Raw genomic sequence first — 24,546 nt, forward strand, 5'->3', positions numbered from 1 at the left:
CTCTTCCTTAAAAATGTAACAAAAGAGGTGAATTGGGAAATGTCGTCCATTGCATTTGTAGCATTCGATACATCGGAACTAGGTCTGAGACTGAGGTCGTGATTACACCAAGCTTACTGGAAGAAACCCGTCGCAGGCTTTTACCGGTCAACATTAATGATTTAGCGGGTTTGCTGGGAACCCATTTCTCTCCCTAACGTTCATTCAAAAACTCCAGATGAAACACGGGTGCCCTTAACTCACCTGGTCAGCTATGGGTACAGAGGCCGGGACTGCAGGGCGAACGTGTACCTGCTGCCCACGGGAGAGAGCGTCTACTTCATCGCCTCGGTGGTGGTGCTCTTCAACTGCGAGGAGAGGACCCAGCGCCACTACCTGGGGCACACCGACTGCGTCAGATGGTGCGTCAGTTTCTCTTTTCATTATCCATGACGACTATCAGTTCATGGAATATCTACTCGTAGGGCGTAAACCCATTTTACTTTTAATAAACACATTACTGTCCAAATACCCAGTCCTCTCTCTTTTCAAAAATGATGAATGGATTAATTAATTCTGCAACACTTTGAGATTTCACTTTTTAAAATCACATTGAAATGGAAGTTGGAGCTGCACTAGCTTCCACGATATGGCATGTAAGAGAGCGAAAAAATTATAATTTTGCGGAATTTATGAAGGGTGGGTAGTCGATTTGGCTGATGTTGAATGAGGAAGGGGAGGAATATGTGCAGCTGCATGAAACGTTGTTGATGGGAGGGGAATGAAAAATTGACATTTGACAGAAATGATCTATCTTTTTCCAGGAACTGGAGGGAAAAAAGCTTTGGAGAGAAAGAGCACAACAATTAAAATTAGATTTTTTGGAGGAATATGTACATTACACATGTTCTTGTGGCTACTGAGAATTGACAAAAAAGCTCATTTTGATTTCACTGTGTCTTTCATACCAGAAAGGATGTACAATATTTCTCATGAGAGCAGATTCATACATGGAATGAACAAGGACAGGCATTTCTCTCTCTCCCTCTCTCTCTCAGCCTCGCCATTCACCCGGATAAGATCCGAATCGCCACAGGGCAGCTTGCCGGGGTGGATAAGGATGGGCGGGTGAGTGTTCCCACCTCCCCCCTCGTTAGCCGATGGATCTCATGTCACTGCAGCCTTCAACGAGTGCACTGCGCTACCAAGCTCCCCCAGAGGGAAGAACACGCACGCACGCACGCACGCACACACACACACACAGTGTATCTCCCGTTTTCTCTTTCTCACACACACAAGTGCACCCGCACTCGTTTTGGGGTGGCCTGTAGCGTAGTGGTTAAGGTAAATGACTGGGACAAGATCGGTGGTTCTAATCCCGGTGTAGCCACAATAAGATCTGCACAGCCGTTGGGCCTTTGAGCAAGGCCCTTAACCCTGCATTGCTCCAGTGGAGGACTGTCTCCTGCTTAGTCAAATGTATGTCGCTCTGGCTAAGAGCATCTGCCAAATGCCAATAATGTAATGTAAAGTTTTCTGTCTCCCGCACACACAGATACACACAGTCGTACAGGAGCGTATGCTCTAGTTGTTAATTATGTAATGACGAGGTTGATGCCTGTTGCCTCCGCAGCCCCTGCAGCCTCACGCTCGTGTGTGGGACTCCGTCACTCTGTCCACCCTGCAGCTCATCGGCTTGGGAGCCTTCGAAAGAGGAGTCGGCTCACTCGCCTTCTCCAAAGCGGTGAGTATATGTCACGCGTAAACACAGCCACACACACCACTCACATCGTGTGTATACCCCCTTTGACAGATAACCCATGCAATTAAATGGCTGGCATTTATATAGCACCTTTATCCAAAGCACTGTACAATTGATGCTTCTCATTCACCCATTCATACACATACTCACAGCGATTGGCTGCCATGCAAGGCAACGACCAGCTCATCAGGAGCATTTGGGGGTTGGGTGTCTTGCTCAGGGACACTTTGACACAGCCCAGGCAGGGGATCAAACCGGCAACCCTCCGACTGCCAGACAACTGCTCTTACTGCCTGAGCCATGTCACCCCAGTTAGCTACATGGGGTATCTGTTCAGTCGTACCTTTCTTGGTCACAATGCAAATTCTGGTTTGCCGGGTTAAAATTACACCTTGTGATTATACATCAGCCTTCTGTGCCTCCTTGGTGATGTCACATTGTCCTATAATGCAGGCAGTTTCCAACATGAATAGGAAAAGGAGCATTGCGTTTAGTGTAGCTCATCTATGATAAGGGGAAAAATACAAAAACATTATTTTTACTTTTCCATGTCCATTTGCTGTTATTCGATACTTCAGTGGCAAGCCATCTGCTGTAGCCATCGATCGAGTTTGTTCCCGTCATAATCATATTTTACTGTTGTGCTCTTGTCCACAATAATGATGCATGTGAACAAACATAGCAAAACACATTACTGTATGTCACTCTCAAAAAGAGCATAATTGTAGTGTAAAATTGTAACCTAACATACACAAGCATACACACATCCATATGCTCACTCTCATGCAGCAGCACACACACACACACACACACACACACACACACACACACACACACACACACACACACACACACACACACACACACACACACAAGCAAACCCTCAGGCCTGCATGCAAATTCACACACAGTTCTAACTCAAACAAAGCACCTCTTATGTAGCTCCAGTGGCGCAATCGGTTAGCGCGCGGTACTTATACAGCAGTACGAAGCAGAGCAATGCCGAGGTTGTGAGTTCGAGCCTCACCTGGAGCACAGTATTTTATAGGCATACCTGTGTAGGTAATCTATCTCATGCAGGGTTGCCCAACCCTGTTCCTGGAGATGTCCTTTCCTTTAGGACAGGGGTGCCCAATCATGTGCCATGTAGGATGCTGCCCAACCCTGGCAAGAAAAGGAAGCCAGAACAGGAGGTGAAGACGGGGAAATCCAGAAAATGTGAATTAAGCAAATTGAATGTCCTTCCTCCTTCATAGCTCCTTCAATCAATTTCCAGGTCAAGCAAGGGACAAGGAGAGAGGGAACGATAAAATAAGTGATTGGAATGAGCCCCTGGATTAGTTTAATCAGGTGTGCTACTGCTTGGTTGAATTGAAAGACTGCACCCATACTGGCCCTTTCTGGATAAGATTCTGACACAAAGAAGACGGACAGCCTGTAGTGTAGTATAGTGCTTAAGGTACATGACAGGGACACAAGTTTGGTGGGTTTGATCCCCGGTGTTGCCTCAATAAGACATTGGGCCCTGGAGCAAGACCCCCTGCTTAGTCTAATCAACTGTACGTTGCTCTGGATAAGAGCTTCTGCCAAATGCCATTAATGTAATGTAACAGAACATGAGAACTCCACGCAGAGAGGCCCCGGCCGAACAGGATTCAAACCTAGGACCTCCCTGCCGTGAGGCAGCAGGGCGACCAACTGCCCCATCCGTGCTGCCACGCAATAATCGTGCTTCATGATATTCCACCCTGGGCCCTGTATCACATAGTAGGATTACGGAGTTAGTTGGATAACTGCACTGAGAAAAACCAGGAAAAGCTCTTTTTACTTCATCCCATGTTACATGTTTGGAAGGGTTCCGGGTTTTACTCAGTGCACTCATCCAGCTAACTGCAGGTTTCCAGCTAACTCGTGATACAGGTGCCTCGCCTAGTGGTATAATCTTTTGTCACAATTCAAATAGTTGTTTGCTAGGTTAACATTACAATGAGTGATTATTCATTACCTATCTGAGTCTTCTTGGTGATATCACATTTCTGTATTCCTGAGAGTAACTCCACTGTATATCTCTCTGGATAAGGGCATGATTGTAATGTAATATTATATTGTAACATATACACGCAGACAGATGCATGAACATACTCCAATTCACCTGTACACACACCAGCTGATTCAACTAATTAACACACCTTCAACCAGAGAGGACAAAACTAATTAGTGGCACCTACAGGATGTAATCAGAGCAATTAGAGCAATTAGGGTTCAGATGAAATCCTACAGGATGTCTTCAGAAACAGGGTTGGGAATCACAGGGGGGCATATAATGAAGCATGATTGCTGAGTTAGCTAGATAAGTTCACCAAGTAAACCCCAAAAATGTTTTGGTCACAGCCTGATCTTGTTGAGCTGCTAATTACAATTAGAATCTCCAAGAACAGGTTTGGCCGGCCCTGGTATAGTTGTATAATCTCATAGCTGCCAAGTCTCACGCTTTCGGCGTGAGACACACGCATTTGCCTGTTTTAACACGCACATGCAAATGCGTGTGTCTCACGCCGAAAGCGTGAGAGTTGGCAGCTATGTAATCTTTTGTGAAAATGCTAATTCTTGTTTACCAGGTTCTCATGTAACATACACACATCCATATACACACTCACATGCACCTGCACACAAATATATAGACACACGCACAGACACATGCTTATGTACACATATGCAGACTCACATTCACAAACCCTCAGACAAACATACCCTTGTGTATCTTCATGAAAATTCACACAGTACTCACTCCAACATCAATATGTTTGGCAAGCTCCAGTGGCGCAATCGGTTAGCGCGCGGTACTTATACAGCAGTACAAAGCAGAGCAATGCCGAGGTTGTGAGTTCGAGCCTCACCTGGAGCACTACCTTTTATAAGTATAACTGTGTAAATATGTGTATATGAAAATGAACTTCTGTAATCAGACAATTATATATATAAATATATATATTTTTGACTGTTCGCAGGTTTCACCTTTTATGCGTATGTTACCTTTTATTATAGAAGTATAGAACCAGCACAGTTTTATACAGTATGTGACACCCCCAGTCTAGAGGTATATTCTTCTCAGAATGCAAATGTCAGAATGCAAATTGTTGTTTGCTAGGCTAACATTGCACTTACTGATTATACATGGGCCTTCTGTTCCGTCTGCCACTTACCGCACACACACGACATGGCGATTAGTTTAATCAGGTGTGCTACTGCTTGGTTCAATTGAAAGACTGCACCCATACTGGCCCTTTCTGGATAAGATTCTGACACAAAGAAGACGGACAGCCTGTAGCATAGTGTAATGGTTAAGGTACATGACTGGGACACACAAGTTTTGTGGTTTGATCCCCGGTGTTGCCACAATAAGGCATTGGGCCCTAGAGCAAGGCCCACTGCTTAGTCTAATCAACTGTACATTGCTCTGGATAAGAGCATGGCTCGGGCTGTAAGAGCAGTCCTCTGGCAGTCGGAGGGTTGCCGGTTTGATCCCCCACCCTGGCTGTGTCGAAGTGTCCCTAAGCAAGACACCTAACCCCCGAATGCTCCTGATGAGCTGGTTGGGGCCTTGCATGGCAGCCAATCGTGTGTGAGTGTGTGAGGGTGTGAGTGTGTGTATGAATGGGTGAATGAGAAGCATCAATTGTACAGTGCTTTGGATAAAGGCGCTATATAAATGCCAACTGTTTACCATTTACACACACCCGAACATGCACACGCACACAAAGACTTAAGTGGTGCAATATTTAGTGTGTGGTACTTATACAGCAGTGTGTGGCTGAGCAACAGTGTGAGTTCGAGCCTCACCTGCCACATGGGCTTTTAATGTAACGTCCAACATAACATAGGTACCGTTTACACTCACCAAGCACTTTATTGGGAACATTTTTACTTTATTACACTAACATATTCATGCAATTATCTAATCAGCCAATTGTGTGGCAGCAGTGCAATACATACAATTATGTAGATAGGGTCAGGAGCTTCAGTTAATGAACCATCAAAATGGGTAGAAAATGTGATCTAAGTTACTCTGGCCGGGGAATGATTGTTGGTGGCAGACAGGGTGGTTTGAGTATCTCAGAAACTGCTGATTTCCTTGGATTTTCACACACACTAGTCTCTAGAGTTTGCAAAGAATTGTACAAAAAACACATGCCCTGTTAATGAGAGAGCTCAGAGGAGAAAGGCCAGACTGGTCAAAGGTGACAGGAAGGTGACAGTAACGCAAATAATCACACATTACAACAGTGGTATGCGGAAGAGCATCTCTGAATACACAACACATCATAACTCTAAGTGGATAGACTACAGCAGTACAAGTCTAAAAAAGAAATCTAATACATACCTAATAAAGTGCTCGGTGAGTGTATATACATTGTGCAACACCTAATTACTAAGATGGTCCTTACAGGATTCAGGCACCCACCTCGCTGTGGTTGATGACTCTAATGAGCACATGCTGACTGTCTGGGACTGGCAGAAAAAAAACCTCATCGCTGAACTGAAGGTAAAAGTTCACATTCCTGTCCATCTCTCACTGTCTTCTGTATGACCCAAACTCTCCTCTACCTCCTGCCCCCCTCCCCCCACCAAATGTCCTCTGGTCACTCCTGTTTCTCACATTGCTTTATATTCCTCTCTGTGCAAAAATATGTTTTTTTTTGTTTATTATAAAGATACTGACTGATGGTACTTGGTGTCACACTGAATTCCGCCCCCTCCCTCTGTGCCCTGACCTCCAGACCACCAACGAGACTGTTTTTGCAGTGGAGTTCCATCCAACGGACACCAGCACTATCGTCACCTGCGGCAAGGGCCACGTCTACTTCTGGACCTGGAGTGGCAGCTCGCTGACACGCAAGCAGGGCATATTCGGGGTACGGACACACGTGGACACTGCATCAGAGCATGCTCTGTGAATAGTCAGAGTTTCTTTCTTCATATTGTATTTCATGTTCTTGCTTCTGGTAAGTCTGTGTATTGCATTTCACCATTTACATATTCCCTCTTGCCCCCACATCCTTCTCTCTCCCCATGCTTTCTCTCTCTCTATCTCTCTCTTTCTCCCCACGCTCTCTCTCTTTATCTCTCCCTCCCTGCTCTCTCTATCTCTCTCTCCCCACTCTCTCTCTATCTCTCTCCCCGCTCTCTATCTCTCCTCCCCGATCTCTCTGTCTCTCTATCTCTCTCCCCACGCTCTATCTCTCTCTCCCCGCTCTCTTTTTCTCTCCCCCTCTCTCTCTATCTCTCTCCCCGCTCTCTCTCTCTATCTCTCGCCCCGCTCTGTCTCTCTCCGTATCTCTCTCCCCACACTCTCTGTCTCTCCCTCTCTCCCTCTCTCTCTCTGCTTCCTCCATTCAGAAGCACGAGAAGCCCAAGTTTGTGCAGTGCGTGACCTTCCTGAGCACCGGTGACGTGGTAACGGGCGACTCCGTGGGCTTCATGATGGTGTGGAGCCGTAGCACCGCAGAGCCCGCCCCGGGAAAAGGGTCTAAAGGTAACCCCCCTTTACTCCCTCTCCATACGCTCCCTCTCCCATCACCGCCCGCTCTCCTCCTCCCTCCTCATTGGCCTGTGATTCCACCCGCAGGCGCCTATCACATCAGCCGTCAGATCAAGGCGCACGAGGGGAGCCTCTTCACACTGTGTCAGATGAGGAACGGGACCTTGCTCACAGGAGGGGGGAAGGACCACAAGGTCATCCTGTGGGACCATGACCTCCACCATGAGAGAGAGATCGAGGTGGGACACACGGGTATACCCACCTGCATTAACCCAGCATGCGTAGCTCCACTGGCCCAATCCATATACACACTCACATGCAGCAGCACACACACACACACACACATACATATATGTACACGCACATATCCAGACTCACATTCACCAACCCACACACAAGCATACCCTCAGGTCTGCATGAAAATTCACACACAGTACAGACTCAAACAAAGCAGCACGTCTATAGCTCCAGTGGCGCAATCGGTTAGCGCGCGGTACTTATACAGCAGTACAAAGCAGAGCAATGCCGAGGTTGTGAGTTCGAGCCTCACCTGGAGCACAGTTTTTTACTGTGTGGGTATACCTCATTCAGGGCTTCCCAGTGTTGACCAGTCACAGCTAACGCGTGCACACACACACACTCATTGTACTTACATATGGAAACTCACACTCACTCTGTGTATATTCTGATTTCTGTCAATGTGTGTGATTTTAAAGGTGCCAGAGCAGTATGGAACCATTCGAGCGTTGGCCGAGGGGAAGGGGGAACAGTTTCTGGTGGGGACTTCCCGTAACTTCATCCTGAGGGGCACATTTAACGATGGCTTCCAGGTGGAGGTGCAGGTGAGTAGGTTCATTTGGGAGGCAAATTGAACAGTTTGTTAACTCAATTCCTGTGCGGCGGTGTTTCAATATGTAAAGCAGTGGTCTCCAACTCAGTGCCATGGAGAGCCATGTGTATGCTGTTTTTATTACAGCCTCAGCTCTTGATTATATAATTAGTTCAGTTCTCTGCTTTAGGTATGGACATTATCTGTATAAGCTGTATGAAATGTGTTATTTGTGTTGTCAAAATAACAACTGTGGCTTATATTCTGTGCTTTACTGCAGTTAATTAAAAATGGCAGAATGAGTCATTGGAATGAATCAGCATTAATTCTTTGGAATGAAAACCTGTGTACAAAAGGGCCTCCGTGTCAACGAGTTAGAGACCACTGATGTAAAGAGTAGAAAAATGTGTGAAACCTGTATGTAACATTAGATCCGTTTCAAACTGCAAGTCAACCATTATATTCACACTATATCCATAGGGTCATACGACATACTCTATGTCAGGGGTCGGCAACCCTGGTCCTGGAGAGCCGCAGGGTGTGCTGGCTTTCGTTGTTACTTGGCATTAATTGATCAATGAAAGCCGTTGATTGCACAGTTAACTCGCCTCACCTGGTTTCTTGGGTCTGAATCGGTTGCTTATTTTAAGGTGGAGACGAAAGCCAGCACACCCTGCGGCTCTCCAGGACCAGGGTTGCCGACCCCTGCTCTATGTGCATACTCATTAAAGTACTTAATGCATGTTAACCTGTGTGAACCTAGAACCGGGGTCAGAAACCATGGTCCTAGAGAGCCGCAGGGTGTGCTGGTTTTTGTTTTCACCTTAAAATAAGCAACTGACTCAGACCAAAGAAACAAGGTGATATGAGTTAATTGTGTAATCAACTGCTATCATTTATCAATTAAGTACTGAGTAACAACAAAAGCCAGCACACCCTGCGGCTCTCCAGGACCAGGGTTGCCGACAACTGACCTAGAACCATAATACAAAATACATAAATAATGCAATAATAATAATACAACTCAAAAGATAATTAAGCAATATCACACTCAAGGTCATGCTGTTATTCTCTATATCAACATGGCTGTGATTCGGTTGTAGGCACAAGGCCCCTGGCCAAGAGGCAAAGGTAATCACTGCCGTGCTGTCTATTAAACAGTATAATAGCATGACCGTGAGTGTGATATTACTTTATTAATTATTCAACAGTTCAATAAACACGGCTCTTTCTCAAGTAATGGTAATCTGAGACAATAATTTGAGACAAATTGACTCTGCCAAAATGTTTCCTTCATAATTCTATTTGCCCCTGTGCCAACTGTCACCGTTGCCAGGCAACGCTATAACAGACTGAGTTACCTGGCTCAGAATAAAAAGGAAAAGGAACAGCAGGCTCAGTAGCATAATCAGTGTCCGAATGTTCTTCTGTTGTCAATGGGTGGAAGAGATCAAACATGATGTTATCAAATGATCTATTCACTTTGTTGAAGTTGTTGAAATGTAGTAACTTTTTTCCGATTTGAGTGACCTATCAATCTAACTTAAACAATGCGGATTGATTCTAGCCAGTGATGAGGTTAGTGGAATGCTTCTCAGCCAGTCACAATGCACAGTCGGAACTAACTGGTTTATAATTATACATAAAACTAATTATGATCATACAGCTAAAATGCATTTAACCAACTAAAGTGTTTATTAAGAGGGGGTATGAATAGGAAAATGTATTATCTCTGTCCCAAATTTAAATGGCACCTTTCTCCTCTGTTCTCTTCCCACTCTCCCCCAACCCCTCTTCAGGGTCACACAGATGAACTTTGGGGGCTGGCCGCACACCCCTTCAGGGACCTATTTCTCACCTGTGCCCAAGATCGCCAGGTGTGCCTGTGGAACTCTGTGGACCACTCCCTGGAATGGAACAGGCTTCTGGATGTAAGTAGAATGACAGCACTGTATTCTGGGGGCACTGAGCCTTGACCCCCAGTGCCAAACAAGAGACATCATTAATGAAAAAACAAGCAAAAAAAAAAGCTTTAACTGTACTGTTCTGCCCCTCTCCTCTCCCTTGTTCTGCCTTACCTCATCTCTGCTTGACCTTCTCTTGCTTCTCTTTCTTTCCATCCTCCTCCATTTTGTTTTTCCTGCTTTGTCTTCCCTTCAGGAGTCAGGCCACTGTGCAGACTTCCACCCCAGTGGTGCTGTCGTGGTTATTGGGACCCATTCAGGAAAGTATGTGTTTCTATTCTGCTCTGGACGTCGGGAGAAAGGGCGGGGGGAGGCTCAGGTTTTGTTCCAATATTTCAACACCGCCCCCCTCCCCTCTCTTTCTTCCTCCACCCTCTTCCCTTCTCTGTTGCAGGTGGTATGCTTTGGATGCCGAGACCAGGGACCTGGTTGCCATCCACACGGATGGAAATGAACAGCTCTCTGTCATGCGCTATTCTTCAGGTGAGCACGTGAAACCGTATCACCTCCGTTAGCAGGCCCGCGTTCGGCCTCCCATTGGCAGGGCTGTCAGCCCACTAGAGTTTTACAAATCACCGCTATGGCGGTCTGACGGGTGAGGTGAGTCGGTCAGGAGAAGGACTGGCCATTGAGAGGTGGCGCCACTGAATGGTCTGCGGCTAATGGCTGCTGTAATAAAGCACTGCTTTGCAAAATGCTAATGAACCAACAGCCGTAGACGGCAGCCGTCTGATAGGAGATTGCTTCTGCCGCTGCATTGATATGATTGCTACGGTGTGGTGGATAACACTGTTGCCTCAAAGCAAGAAGGCACTAGGTTTAAATGAGCATATGCTCTCTGTGCCTGCTTGGATTTCCTCCCAGTCTAAAGGCATGCACGTTAGGAGAGTCCATCCATCCATCCATCATCACCCGCTTATCCGGAGTCGGGTCGCGGGGGCAGTAGGCAAAGCCGGGTATTCCAGGTGTCCCTCTCCCCAGCAACGCATTCTAGCTCCTCCTGGGGGATCCCGAGGCGTTCCCTGGCCAGAGATATATCATCTCTCCAGCGGGCTCTGGGTCTCCCTCGGGGTCTCCGCCCAGTTGGACGAGCCCGGAAAACCTCCAAAGGGAGGCGCCCGGGAGGCATCCTGATCAGATGCCCAAACCACCTCAATTGGCTCCTTTCGACGCGAAGGAGCAGCGGCTCTACTCCGAGCTCCCTCCGGATGTCCGAGCTCCTCACCCTATCTCTAAGGCTGAGCCCGGCCACCCTACGGAGGAAGCTCATTTCGGCCGCTTGTATACGCAATCTCGTTCTTTCGGTCACTACCCAAAGCTTGTGACCATAGGTGAGGGTTGGGACGTAGATCGACCAGTAAATCGAGAGCTTCGCCTTCCGGCTCAGCTCCTTCTTCACCACAACGGTCCGGTGCAACACCCGCATTACTGCTGACGCTGCACCGATCCGCCTGTCGATCTCACGCTCCCTTCTACCCTCACTCGTGAACAAGACCCCGAGATACTTGAACTCTTTCACTTGGGGCAAAGACTCTCATCCCGGCCGCTTCACACTCGGCTGCAAACCGCTCCAGTGCGTGCTGAAGGTCACGGTCCGATGAAGCCAGCAGAACCACATCATCCGCAAAAAGCAGAGATGCGATTCTGAGGTCACCAAACCGGACACTCTCCTCACCTCGGCTGCGCCTTGAGATCCTGTCCATGAATACCACAAACAGGACCGGTGACAAGGGGCAACCTTGGCGGAGTCCAACACCCACCGGAAACGTGCTTGACTTTGTGCCGAGAATGCGGACACAGCTCTCACTTTGGTTATACAGGGACCTGATGGCTCGTAACAACGGCCCCGGTACCCCATACTCCCGCAGTACACCCCACAGGGTTCCCCGGGGGACACGGTCGAAAGCCTTCTCCAAGTCCACAAAGCACATGTGGACTGGATGGGCAAACTCCCATGACCCCGCCTGCAACCCTGCCAAGGTAAAGAGCTGGTCCACTGTTCCACGGCCAGGACGGAAGCCACATTGCTCCTCCTGAATCCGAGGTTCGACCGTCGGTCGGAGCCTCCTTTCCAGTACCCTAGAGTAAGCTTTCCCAGGGAGGCTGAGGAGTGTGATATAGGTGCAGATTCCCCCGAGTCTTCAGGCTTTGCCTCTTCCACAGAGGACGTGTTGTTCGGGTTCAGGAGCTCCTCGAAGTGCTCTTTCCACCGCCCGACAATATCCCCAGTCCGGGTCAGCAGTTGAAAACAGCTGAAAACAGCCTGAGACAAGCCCTGCTTTCCCTTTCTGAGTCGTCGGATGGTTTGCCAGAACTTCCTCGAGGCCAACCGAAAGTCCTTCTCCATAGCCTCCCCGAACTCCTCCCATACCCGGGTTTTTGCTTCAGCGACTGCCGAAGCTGCAGACCTCCATGTCCCCAGCCCGGCGCCTCTCACCTTGAGCAACTCCAGAAAAGAACAGAGTCCAGCCCCTCTCCAGGAGTTTGGTTCCGGAACCAGTACTGTGCGTGGAGGTGAGCCCAACTATATCTAGTTGGTACCGCTCCGCCTCCCGCACTAGCTCCGGTTCCTTCCCCACCAGAGAGGTGACGTTCCACGTCCCCAGAACCAGTCTGCGACGCCGAGGATCAGCACGCCCGGATCCCCGCCTTTGCCTACTGCCCGTTGGACAAAGCACCCGACTCCGATGCCGACCCCTGCAGGTGGTGAGCCCACAGGGCGGCGACCCCACGTGACCAGTCCGGGCTGTGCCCGGCCGGGCCCCATGGGATAAGGCCCGGCCACCAGACGCTCGCCGACGAGCTCCCCTCCCGGGTCTGGCTCCAGCAGGGGGCCCCGGTTTCTCTTTTCCGGGCGAGGTAACTGGGTCTTTGTGTGGCCGTATCATGGGAGTCTTTGAATCGCTCTTAGTCCGGCCCCTCCCCCGGGACCAATTTGCCTTGGGAGACCCTACTGGGGGCTAACAGTGCCCCCGACAACCTAGCTCCCAGGATCACCGGGACACTCCACCACGTTAAGGTGGCGATTCCTCGGAGGGGGTTTTTAGGAGAGTCTAAATTGCCAAATGGCATGTGCCCTGCGGGGGATTGTCGACCTGTCCAGGGTGTATTCCTGCCTCTTGCCCACTGCATGCTGGGACAGGCTGCAGCAAAATCGCATCCCCTCCCACAACCCTGACCAGAATTAAGTGGGTTAGATAATGTAGGTATGGATGGATGATAGGATACTGCAGTCTTGTGTGTGCATTTGTGTGTGTGTGTGTGTGTGTGTGTGTGTGTGTGTGTGTGTGTGTTTTTGCTGTGCTGTCTTCTATCATATTGATGATGTAACCCTCTGTTCCCTCCACAGATGGCTCGCTGCTGGCAGTAGGATCACATGACAACTTCATTTACCTGTACAACGTGTCTGAGAAAGGCAAGAAATACAGCAGATACGGGAAATGCACTGTGAGTGAGGCTACATATACTGTACACATCTTTTGCCAACATATACATGAAAATGACACTTGTTAGTGTACACAGTAAGTCTCTGTGCCTTTGTATACATCTGCCATTAATCATATTCTATTCTAAATACAGTCCATCTCCATGTCTTTAGATACATTTATTATAAACCAAACCTCCGGTATATGTTTATACTGTATGTTGCATGTTAATGTTTTGGAATGCATGAAAAAAGAAGCAAGAAAAAAATATTTATTTAATACCCTGATACGTAAGTAATGTGCTGTGTACAGTTTAAAGCTTTCTAAAATACAGCTGGTGATACAAGTCATTTGTGGTTCAATTACAATGCATTAATGAACAATAAGGAAGCACGATCTGAATTGATCAATGTTTTTCTCTGGAGAGCAAAGTCTTTCTCTTGATCCAAACAATTAGGATTCACAAAACCTCACAAGCTTTAATGTCTTGCACTGAACTGTTCTGTACTGTCATTTATGCAGCATTAACTTCAGCAAATGTAATAAATGCAAGATTGTGTAATGTGGAAATATAAATAGCCTTTGTGGATTGGGACTGTAGTCGGTAACGCATGAGGAGTAGCACGTGTCTCTGGATAATTTTGCACAGAAACAGAAACTTCATTTTTAGACTTTGTGGTTCCGACACTCACTGATGAGTCACCTGATTCACAGATATATTTAGGCCCCTGACAACAGCACAACTTATTTTCTAGCTTCATCTCTGGTCAGATATTGTTTGAGAGTGGAGGAAGTCACTCTCTGTGTAATACTCTGTAGTAAAGCTTTTCTTTAGTTGAAAAATTATCTCTCGTTGCTTTCCCCTTTTCCTATCACTCTGTTAATATGCTGGGGGTCACCGTGTGGTGGCAGCAGAGAGTAAAAAATCTAGTGTCTATACTTTAAAATAGGGTGAGCATTTTTGACTAGAACAAAATACATTACTGTCACACGCTGTTACACACTCCTGAGAGGACAGACGAGCAGGCCACAGGGAGATATGGAAAGTCCGGATCCGGTCCAGTTTTAATGAACAGCTCTCTCTCCTATGGTGATGTGACGATTCACCTACTGAGGAAAGAGCACACATTTTAAAAGCCTGGACTAATTTGAAACGTAGTCCAGGTCATCTATTTTGTCTCGGGTGTTTTGTATTTATATTTTTATGCAACTGTGTGTGTGTGTGTGTGATAGAGAGAAAGAAAGAAAATTAAAGACAGTGGCTCCCTGATAGGGGATAGGGATAGGTGGGGAAAAGCTAACCTAATATAACCTCTTTAATTTGGACAAAATCCTCTCATCCTCCTAATTCACTGTTTCTCTCTCTCTCCTCTGCAGGGACATACCAGTTACATCACACATCTGGACTGGTCTCTCGACAGCAACTTCCTCATGTCCAACTCAGGAGACTATGAGATCCTTTACTGTGAGTGTGGAGCTCAGCACAAACACTCGCACTGATGGTACTGCTTTTACACTGTGATTGGAGATGCTGTTCCTCTGCCCATACTGTTTTGTGAATAGCAGACATGCCATTCCGGTTGCTTATGACCCATATTCAATGTGTACTTTCACATTGCAGAAGAGTGATACATATGAACTGCATATTCTGGTGGGAGAAAAAGTTATCTCTTTCCTGAACCTTTGTTCAACCATTTTGCATTTTATTATAAAGGACACAAGTAATAATGAAGTTTGCCTAATGCCTTTTTTTTCAATTTCTTGTTTGAACTGTGATTACATTGCCATTAAGAGCTTCACCTTTTAATTCTAATGAAGTAATTAGCAGGATTTAAGTTTTTTAATTGTTTCATTAAAGCAAATTTTCACCTTTGAAATTGCGCCCCTTGAGTCACCAGTTTGCTGGTTACACCCATCCATCCAATGAGCACTACAGGTGCACTCCTCCACAATACTCTCCCAAAATTGAATTGAATGCTCAATTTTCATGACAACCTTATCATAGAACATTCTCTTCTGTCATTATCTTTAGCTAAGTGTAGCAATAGCTTCCATGTCTTGAGCTTGTAAAGACTCCTCTTCGACGATGCGTTCTTAGTTTATACTTTTTATGAGCAACGGTGTTCAAAATCAAAGTAGAGCGATAATGGAATGTTGGTGGCAATATAGCAATATCCATCCTCTGATCATACATTGCCCGACTAAACTAAACTGGCCTTTACGTACATTATTCAAAGCATAGAAATGCACTGTAATGCCATGGCACAACTAAGTTAAAAGCAAGTGAGACACAGGACAAGTGATCCTTGCTTTTGCTATCCTTACCGTATCCTTAGAATTGGCAAGCTAGTTAATCATGTTTTGAGATGATCCAAGCCCTCATCTCCACTGTTTCTGCCTCATATGTCTCCACTTGCCTCCTAGGGGATATTTCAAGCAGCAGCTGCAAGCTAATCAAGAACCGCTCTGAGTGTAAGGACATTGACTGGGCTACCTACACCTGTGTACTCGGATTCCATGTCTTTGGTGAGATGTTGCTAAATGTCGAGGGGACGAAGGATGGAGGATGGGGGAAGGGGTGCTTTTGTGCACAGCACTGCTCATAATCGGTTTTATTTGCTGAATTGTAATTAATATCAAAGTATTATTTGTAATACCATAACCCTTAGTTGAGAGAAATAGTATGTCTTATCAAAAAATTCTCAGCAATTTGCAGGAGTGTTTTAACATATCACATATCTAAATCATAGTATTTGGTCCAGTCTGGAACTGAGCTATATTATTTCAGGTTGTATGTGTTTGTGCAGTATGTGTAGGTGTGTGTTCGCACACACATTCAGCAAGCTTGTTTGTGCATGTTCATGTGTCCTATATATATTTGTCCTATATTGTCCTATATTTGTTAAGAGGACAAACCGCATTAGCGTACTGGCCAAACTGTCAGCTCTGCTGACATCTGCTGGACACAAACAGAAATGACAGAAGAGTCTGCCTGTGACATCACTCCTCTTTACGTGTCCTGACAGTGAGGCAATCTCCTCTCTCCTGTGTCGTGTTCTGTGTCCTGTTCTGCACAGGGGTGTGGCCAGAGGGCTCAGATGGCACGGACATAAACGCCCTGATGAGGTCTCACAGTAGAAAGCTGATTGCACTGGCTGACGACTTCTGCAAACTTCACCTCTTTCAGTACCCCTGCTCAAGGCCCAAGGTCAGCTGATACAGAACATTCCCTGTAACAATAATAATGATAATGATGATAATAATATATAATAATAATTATGAATATCGGTCATAATATGTGGGACAAATGGCATCACAGGTGAATCTGATTAGACAGGCGTGTTCGCTTCCTTAGTGCAGGTATAAGAAAACAGTAATTAGTCTCGATTATAGTCTTGTTATTTGCTTGCTGTATGTAACATCTTTACTGGGAAAGGGTCAGCTGCCAATGAAGGTGAGGGAGGGTTCAATTTCTGCAGCGGAAGTGAATTTGCACCGCTGAGGATCTGTGTGTCGACATGTCTGTCCCTTCCCAGGCCCCCAGCCACAAGTACACGGCCCACAGCAGCCATGTGACCAACGTGACCTTCCTGCACAGCGACAGCCACGTAGTGTCCACGGGGGGCAAGGACACCAGCGTCATGCAGTGGCGCGTGGTGGAGCGAGCCCCGTCTCTGGGCAGCGGCGACGCGCTCACCCTGGGCCTGGGGGACGGGCTCCTTCACAACTCCTCCCCCTGGGGCGGGGTCTCGCTGCCCGCGCAGCCAACCGTGTCCTCCGAACCAACCGGGCCCCTCCCCTCCTCCGCCGGGCCCACCCATAACGGACAGCTGCAGAGCTCGCCGGAGAGCACCCCGCCCCCCTCCGACAGCACGCTCAGCCCCGAGGATAGCCTGGAGCAGCCTAGCGACGACTTGGCCACGCCCAACGACGAGCACGGGCCTTCCTTACCCTTGTAAGACGCTTAGCAGTTACCCTGTTCCTACTCTGGAGCGGCTCCTAGTGGCACCCAGATGTCACTGCAGCTTCCACTGTGGAGTGCAGTAAACTTTTTTTGTATGAGAATCTTTTCAAGGTTTTTTTTTTTTTTTAGAATGCAAGAGGTCTGAGGAGAGCTGTTGCTTTTTCTTTTTGTCTTACCACTCAGCTACATCTCATGGAAAAGAATGAAGGGGAAGTTACTATACACATTTTTGTTGGGTTCTCCATATTTCATAAAACGTACATGGAGAGACTCGCTTGGTTGAATGTCTGCATTATATTTCAGCTGAATGCAGTAATTGTGCTGGAATAACTGGAATACTGAATGAATAGTGTTTAATTTATCACAGCTTACTTATTTCTTTCATGATTTTTTGCAATGGCTGTTTGTGTGCTGCATTTGTTTTTTAATGGGTGATTGGAGACCTTCTTTCCTTTACCAGCAGTACTTTGAAAAAAAAAAAAAAACCGGTGGTGGCTGGAGCTTTTTTGAAAAGTAACAGTAAGAAAAAAGAAAGAGAGATAGTGTCAAGTGCTTTGGTTGTTCTTTGGATCCTTTCATTTTGTTACAGTGTCATCCCAGGCCTTGTTCCCTGTTTGCCAAATCTCAGGGTCAGCCTGCCAGGTATCACACCGCCAGCAATGATGGAGGCGTCCATCTGCTTTCACTCCTGCCCGCCACCACCTGAGAGCAGTTTCTCTGTCCTCCAAGTAGGCAGACTGATAACATTAAAGAAAAAGCCTTCCTCCAGTTGACAGCTGGGAGCACCATAGATATGGTGTCACTAGACTGCTGGTTTGTGAGCTCTGCGCATCTCACTGGCCTGTTCAACACCAAGCAATGCCATAGCAACTGGCATGCTATGTGAGCCTCACAACATTGATATGATTGGCTGAGCTACAGCGAGTTGTGATGTAATAGGTCAGATGTAGGCAGCAATAGCTTTTTTTCTACCAGAGATGGGGCTGTAATGCCATGCTGTAATTGGCCAATTGCGGGTCATGGCACAACTTTTTTCTTTTTTTTAAGTGCTTTGTTTTTAAAATGCCAGGCCACTTTTGGTGTGGTGGATGCTGTAAAAAGGCATGAAATATGGATGCTTTGTTTGTTTCTGGTTCTGTGAAGTGAGAATTTGAGACGAAAGGTGACGCCAGTGCATGATGTCAGTGTTACGTGGATCTAAACAGATTGTGGATGGAAATTATGTAATGTAAAGGTTCAGTATAGTGAGAGGATTCATTTGGTAATGACGTACTAACATGACACCAACACTGTTCTCCATTAATTTTCAAAGCTCTCTATGTTACTGCTGGTGTACAGAGAATCTCTTTTTTTATCTTGCTCGGTACAATGTCGGGATTATTGCCAAATGCAATGTTTGCATTTTTTTCTTGGCAAAGGAATGATTTTCCATTATGCTTTAGCAACTTACCTGAAGTGTCAACAGGCAGCGCAATCCTCGAATGCTTTGCTGTTCGATACGGGAAACCCAGAGGAGTTGGGATGGCACTTGCCAGTTTTGAAATGCTGAACACTTACACAGGTTACAGAATCACATAAGCTAGCTAGCTAGCAAAGCTAGTGGAGAAAGATAGAAGGTGTTCGGTTGTACAGCCAGTTGGCAACATGCTTTGTGGCAGACAAATGATACTATCTAACATTAAAAACCAGTCCTCAGGAGAAAGAAGAAAATAACATGCTGAAGAATGTGTGGTGTATTTTTAACAAACTTGAGGCCTGTGCCCCATTCTGGTTGTGTGAATGTGTGACAGGGGCAACTCCTCCAGCTGATTTCTGCTAGCTCATTCTAGTTCTCAGATACAGTACATACTCACTACATGTCTACGTTTGCCCTCATGATAACCACTCTGACTTGGTCAGTTCCTGTATATATTGATATGCCTTTGTGTATAATTCTGTTGACTGACTTTATTTAGGATTTGTTTTTTGAACTTGCACTTACGGCCAAGAGTATTCTACTGGTACACACCAGTATGCCCTACTAAACCAATGCATGTGTAAAGTACATTTTAGTCGTAGTTCATTATAGTATTTTGATTGTAATGGTTGGAAAAACATATGGTTTTGAAACCCTTGAGGGTTGAAGTAGTGCCACCATGAACATTTTGTCTGACACCTTAACCTCTGCCAATAAGAGCAACAGTGACCACAAAATCTAAAAATCAACAGTACCAGCAACATCAAAGAGGTGTGTGTGTGTATGTGTGTGTGTGGGTGTGTGTGCGTGAGCGAGCGAGCGAGTAAGAGAGTGTCTGTGCACACCTGTGTTTATGTGTGCATGTGTTTTCCAGATAGCAAAACTGAATCTGTAGACTCTTGGGTTATAAACATGTACTGTTCACATGAAGAATTATGCCTGCAACAACAGATATGCACATAACCATACAGTTTACACAGCGCAGGTAATAAAGACAGTTAACATAGATGATTTACAAAGGATCATTTAATAGCTTTGAAGGCACGGTATAAAATGGATAACAACCAGTTAAAGAGATATTAAATTACCTATTGGATAAGGCAGCCTAGCTGTCCATGTTCATGTGAATGTCACAGCTGGATACCCTGGCTGCAGGTCCCCCGGGTAAATCAGAATGTCTCTTTCGCTCTCTCTGCAATATTCTTCCCGCTTCGAAACTTAAGTCAATGAAGGGCTTGGACTATTCACCTTTTCATTTTGAGAAAGAAAAATAAACATTTGACGACACAGTCTAGCAGTGGCTAACCCGATTGCTTAGTGCTGACATTGCAGAAGGGTCATAGCCATGCGACTGGGCTCGCAGCCCTCAAGTAACTGAACATAGTCTGCCCAACACCATATAGGGGAGGAGCCCAAAGTGGGTTTGTGGATCCCTGAGCAATGGATCGTCACTCCGCTGATTAATTGGGTTGGAGAACAGTGAGCTTTCCAGAACAGGAACCCACCCATATAGTGAGTGGAACCCTGTGCTGGATTGGACTGTGTTTAAGGGACTGGTATTCAGAGAGTTGAGGCCAAGTTACAGGCTTTAGTGAAGGTGATAGTTTAAAAAGAAAGGTGGAATGAGCATGATACAATAAAACAAGACCCAGATCCAATCTAACTGCAAAGTGCTTTAGATTGAATATTGAATACAAATGTAATACTTTATTGGAACGGAACCAAATGTACCATTTGTCCTTTTGTTTGTCATTTGTATGTTCCTCAAAGTTAAGGACAAAGTGAAATGATGTGAAGATATTTGAACCGATATCTTGGTTGCTCTTTTATTCCTTTCAAATGGCAGTACAATGCTACGAATAAAAAAACAAAAGAACTTTTCAAACAGAAAATGCTTTCTCTTTTCTCCATTGTTTCTTAAACCCAACCTTATATAACAGTACTACAATGACCAAGTCTTAAGGAGGATGGATGGATGATTTCAGTTTACAACATACAACATTATAGATTTCCTCAGATTATCTCACATTTACACAAGGATTCACCAATCATCTCCATACAGTCAAATAGCAACACAACCTCCCTAAGAAGCAAGTGGACTAGAGTTGGACAAGAAGGGCTGCATCTGCTTCTATATATGAAGCCAACATGATATTTTAGCTGATATTTTTGAAAGAGGTGTACAATTTGATAATAGATTCCAGGTATTAGAGTGGTAGTAGACTGGACGAGCAGCAGCATTCTGATCTACTTAGAGGGACTGATGATGGGGATACAGGGATAACAAACAGGAGATATACTGTACAGTAGTTACCCATTGCGAATTGCAGTGTTCTTACTGCAGAGATGTTTAAAACTCATGATGCAAGCTCCTGCAGTAGCTGTAGTCTTTCAGTGTGCTTGTACGGATCACCATTTTAGTGGTACATCGGGACACTGAGCAGAGATTCGAGTTTCTGCCATCTGCATAGACTCCGGCGGAAAGCCGACAGGTGCCTGCATCCACTGCACACACTTCTCCAGCCGTAGGTATGCAGAAAAGGTAGAGCAATCCGAAGGGCCCTGCCGAACAGAGCATTAGAACGTGGTGTGAGATCTCATCATGGTGCCCGGGATCCCTGGTGCCTCCCATGCTGGCAAGAAGGGGAGATGCGGTCAGAATGCTCCTGTAGTGGTTTGTCATATGTTTATTACGCACGTCTTTTAACACTATTGGTTATTGTAAATGTTGCTAAACCGTTCTGCGTGTGTGTGCTATGCAGGCAAAAATCAGGCAACAGAAACAAGCTATTGGTGTCAGGAAAAGCGGCGACATAATTGCTAACTGTGATCTGCCGAGTATCACTAAATTCCATCCATCCATCCATTATCTTAACCCGCTTATCCTGAACAGGGTCGCTGGAGCCTATCCCAGCATACATTGGGCGAAAGGCAGGAATACACCCTGGACAGGTCACCAGTCCATCAAAGGGAACACACACCATTCACTCACACACTCATACCTATAGGCAATTTAGACTCTCCAATCAGCCTAACCTGCATGTCTTTGGACTGTGGGAGGAAACCAGAGTACCCGGAGGAAACCCACGTAGACACGGGGAGAACATGCAAACTCCACACAGAGAGGCCCCGGCCGACGGGGATTCAAACCCAGGACCTCCTTGCTGTGAGGTGGCAGTGCTACCCACTGCACCATCCGTGCCGCCCATCACTAAATTCTAATTATACAATTATAATAGGCCAATAATGATAAAAAAACAACTACAACTAATTATTATTATTATTATTATTATTATTATTATTATTATTATTATTTGCCTACTACTACTAGCCTACTAGCCTAACCTACTACACCTACTACTAGGCATAAAATATATTCCATACTTCAATCTACTTAAATCTATTTCAATCTATTTCTTAATACAAATGTAGGCTAGATTGCCCCCCGCCGCCAAGTGAATAAGTAAATTGACTCAGCTTGAAATTCTGTTTTGTGATGTAACAGTGGGACGTCGAGGAAATAGCGAGGGCTCATTATATTCAGAGTAAATCATGTTTACGGTCACATTACGACTTACAACAGCTCAGTCGCATATTTTCACTTTATTAATTAGTCTATCAGAGCGTTTCCTGTCGAACAATGAACGGAAAACAGGCTATTCTAGGTTTGAGATGTGGGCAGTAATGGCAATCGACCAAAATGCGGGACATTAGGTAAGCGGTCAATGGATTATATTATTTAGCGGGAGGCTTTTACTGGAGTTTACTGGATTTCTATGCCGTCATCGGGCATTTGTTAATCAAATAGGTTACAATATGTTGCTTAAAGTGTATAGAAAAGTAGCCTAATAATAACATCGCACACCAAATGATAGGCTAGCCTATATGCTAATATAATGTGGAAGGTGGATGGATAGACACAACGCACCCATTTCTGGACAAAAGTATTAAATGTAATGTTATTGTTCTAAAATTTCATGAGCTTTCCTGATTAAAATTATGGATATTACTGAAAGAATATTTTTTTACACAAAATGTTGCTAAGTTGCTCGGAACAGATAAAAATGAGAACTTTACAACAGTCCATTGGATGTATTTACCAGTGCTGTGATGAAAGCAGAACTGGCTGACATGGAGAAGAGAACTATTGACATGATAAAGAATGGGAAGATTATTTTGGAGAAAAACAATTGGGGAAAGGAGAGGGACTTGCCTGGTGGCAAGGAAGAAAGAGGTTAGGGGAAAAAATGGAGGTAGAGATATAAATGATGAAGATGGCATTGGAGATATAGGGAAATGTTGAGTGCAATTTGAAGATGAAGATGAAACTGACCGTGAATGAGAAGAAGCAAATGCAGGAAGAACTTCAGAGAAGACTATGAGCCTGTCACCAAACAAAAATTGAGAGAGCAGGAGAAATGTGAGTAGGACAGGCATGTGGAGAGGAAGAAGATAGAGATGGAGAGAGAGTATGGTGGTTGAGAGAGAAAAGATGGAGAAGGAGAGGAAGAAGGTAGAGGCAGAGCAGCATAAAGAGAAATAAAAAGTGCAGTGGAAAGAGGAAGAAAAGAGTAAGCAGTGGAAAATGTTGGTGAAGGGGAGAGAGAAAAATGAATTTAGACTAAAGATGGAGATTCAGCAGAGAGAACAGGAGAGGAAAAAATTGAGATCAGTGATGGAAGAAGTGGACATGGAAGAAGAAATCAGAAATAAAAGTAGTAGTAGTAGTTGGATATCAGGTTGTGGATACAGAAAAACTTGAAGGCAAAGGTGATGAGCTGGTGGAGGACTGTACCATAGGCATTTGCCAGATCCAGCCAGACAGGTCGAATAGGAAGACTGGTATGTGCCCTGGGGAGCCAAGTGGGATGTGCTGGCCACTTAGCTGGTTCTTGATGGGGCCCCTGAGTTCTTGCTCCATAATCTCTTACTTCCCATTCTTCTCTGAGATTTCAGGAGTACCTTGACCTCTCCTAGTCTTTCTTGCTTCTGTAATTCCAGATCAATTTTGCCCTCCTCAGAGTTGCCAGTCTGCTTTTGATCTGGCCCCAGACTGTCTTCATTCCTTCCTTCCCCTGCTCTTTTGCTTTCCCCCAGGACTTCCTGAGTAGATGCCTCTCCTTCACCAACCCCTCGGCGATTTTCTTCCTCTGGACCATCTCTCTGAAACTCTCCTTGCCTTCTCATAGACGATGTTACCAAAGAGGTTCAACCTGGTTACCTTTTCCAGGATTATGTACTGACTCTGGTCCAAGTTTCTCCAGGCATCCCTTTCCTTGGCTTCAAGCCACTTGACTTTAATGCGTGGAGTTGGCCTCTCTTCTCACCTTGCTTTAGACATGGGTTTATTGCTGGGTGTCTTTCCCTGACGCTCATGTGGGGAGGCTGTGCACCTGTTGTTGGCAAGGCTGCTCCTCCTCCTCCTGACCATCTGCAATATTGAGTTCAGTAGCACTATGCTGCTCAACCTGCTCTGAATGCTCCTTGGCTGACCTGCTGGCACAGCACAGGATTACATTTGGTTCTTCCTGCTGCACTTTGCCTTCCTGTGGTGGATTCGCAACTGCCCTGTTCACAATAATCTCTGGTGTTCCAGACATTCTAGGTAGAAGCATGGGTAACTGGGCT

General features: G+C 45.7%; 1 protein-coding gene and 3 non-coding genes across 5 annotated transcripts in view; all 4 read left to right on the forward strand.

The window, feature by feature from the left end:
- Positions 1-20,810, forward strand: part of LOC133121961 (echinoderm microtubule-associated protein-like 4) — a 36,880-nt gene extending 16,070 nt beyond the window's left edge. For both annotated transcript variants that reach the window (XM_061231568.1, XM_061231567.1), the window contains 16 exons: positions 252-401; positions 1,038-1,107; positions 1,613-1,723; positions 6,189-6,284; positions 6,520-6,654; positions 7,139-7,274; positions 7,368-7,519; positions 7,997-8,122; positions 9,909-10,040; positions 10,270-10,337; positions 10,468-10,556; positions 13,423-13,520; positions 14,876-14,963; positions 15,923-16,024; positions 16,576-16,706; positions 17,035-20,810. In XM_061231568.1, the coding sequence (XP_061087552.1) occupies positions 252-401; positions 1,038-1,107; positions 1,613-1,723; positions 6,189-6,284; positions 6,520-6,654; positions 7,139-7,274; positions 7,368-7,519; positions 7,997-8,122; positions 9,909-10,040; positions 10,270-10,337; positions 10,468-10,556; positions 13,423-13,520; positions 14,876-14,963; positions 15,923-16,024; positions 16,576-16,706; positions 17,035-17,457 (2,107 nt within the window). In that variant the 3' untranslated portion in view covers positions 17,458-20,810. The remainder of the gene's footprint in view (positions 1-251; positions 402-1,037; positions 1,108-1,612; positions 1,724-6,188; positions 6,285-6,519; positions 6,655-7,138; positions 7,275-7,367; positions 7,520-7,996; positions 8,123-9,908; positions 10,041-10,269; positions 10,338-10,467; positions 10,557-13,422; positions 13,521-14,875; positions 14,964-15,922; positions 16,025-16,575; positions 16,707-17,034) is intronic.
- Positions 2,683-2,776, forward strand: trnai-uau (transfer RNA isoleucine (anticodon UAU)). The gene is made up of 2 exons: positions 2,683-2,720; positions 2,741-2,776. It is a non-coding gene; the product is annotated as a tRNA-Ile (tRNA).
- On the forward strand, positions 4,553-4,646 carry trnai-uau (transfer RNA isoleucine (anticodon UAU)). The gene is made up of 2 exons: positions 4,553-4,590; positions 4,611-4,646. It is a non-coding gene; the product is annotated as a tRNA-Ile (tRNA).
- trnai-uau (transfer RNA isoleucine (anticodon UAU)) lies at positions 7,745-7,838 on the forward strand. Its single transcript has 2 exons — positions 7,745-7,782; positions 7,803-7,838. It is a non-coding gene; the product is annotated as a tRNA-Ile (tRNA).
- Positions 20,811-24,546: the final 3,736 nt, after the last annotated feature.

The sequence above is a fragment of the Conger conger genome, chromosome 2 (assembly GCF_963514075.1).
Source record: "Conger conger chromosome 2, fConCon1.1, whole genome shotgun sequence".
NCBI lineage: Eukaryota > Metazoa > Chordata > Actinopteri > Anguilliformes > Congridae > Conger > Conger conger.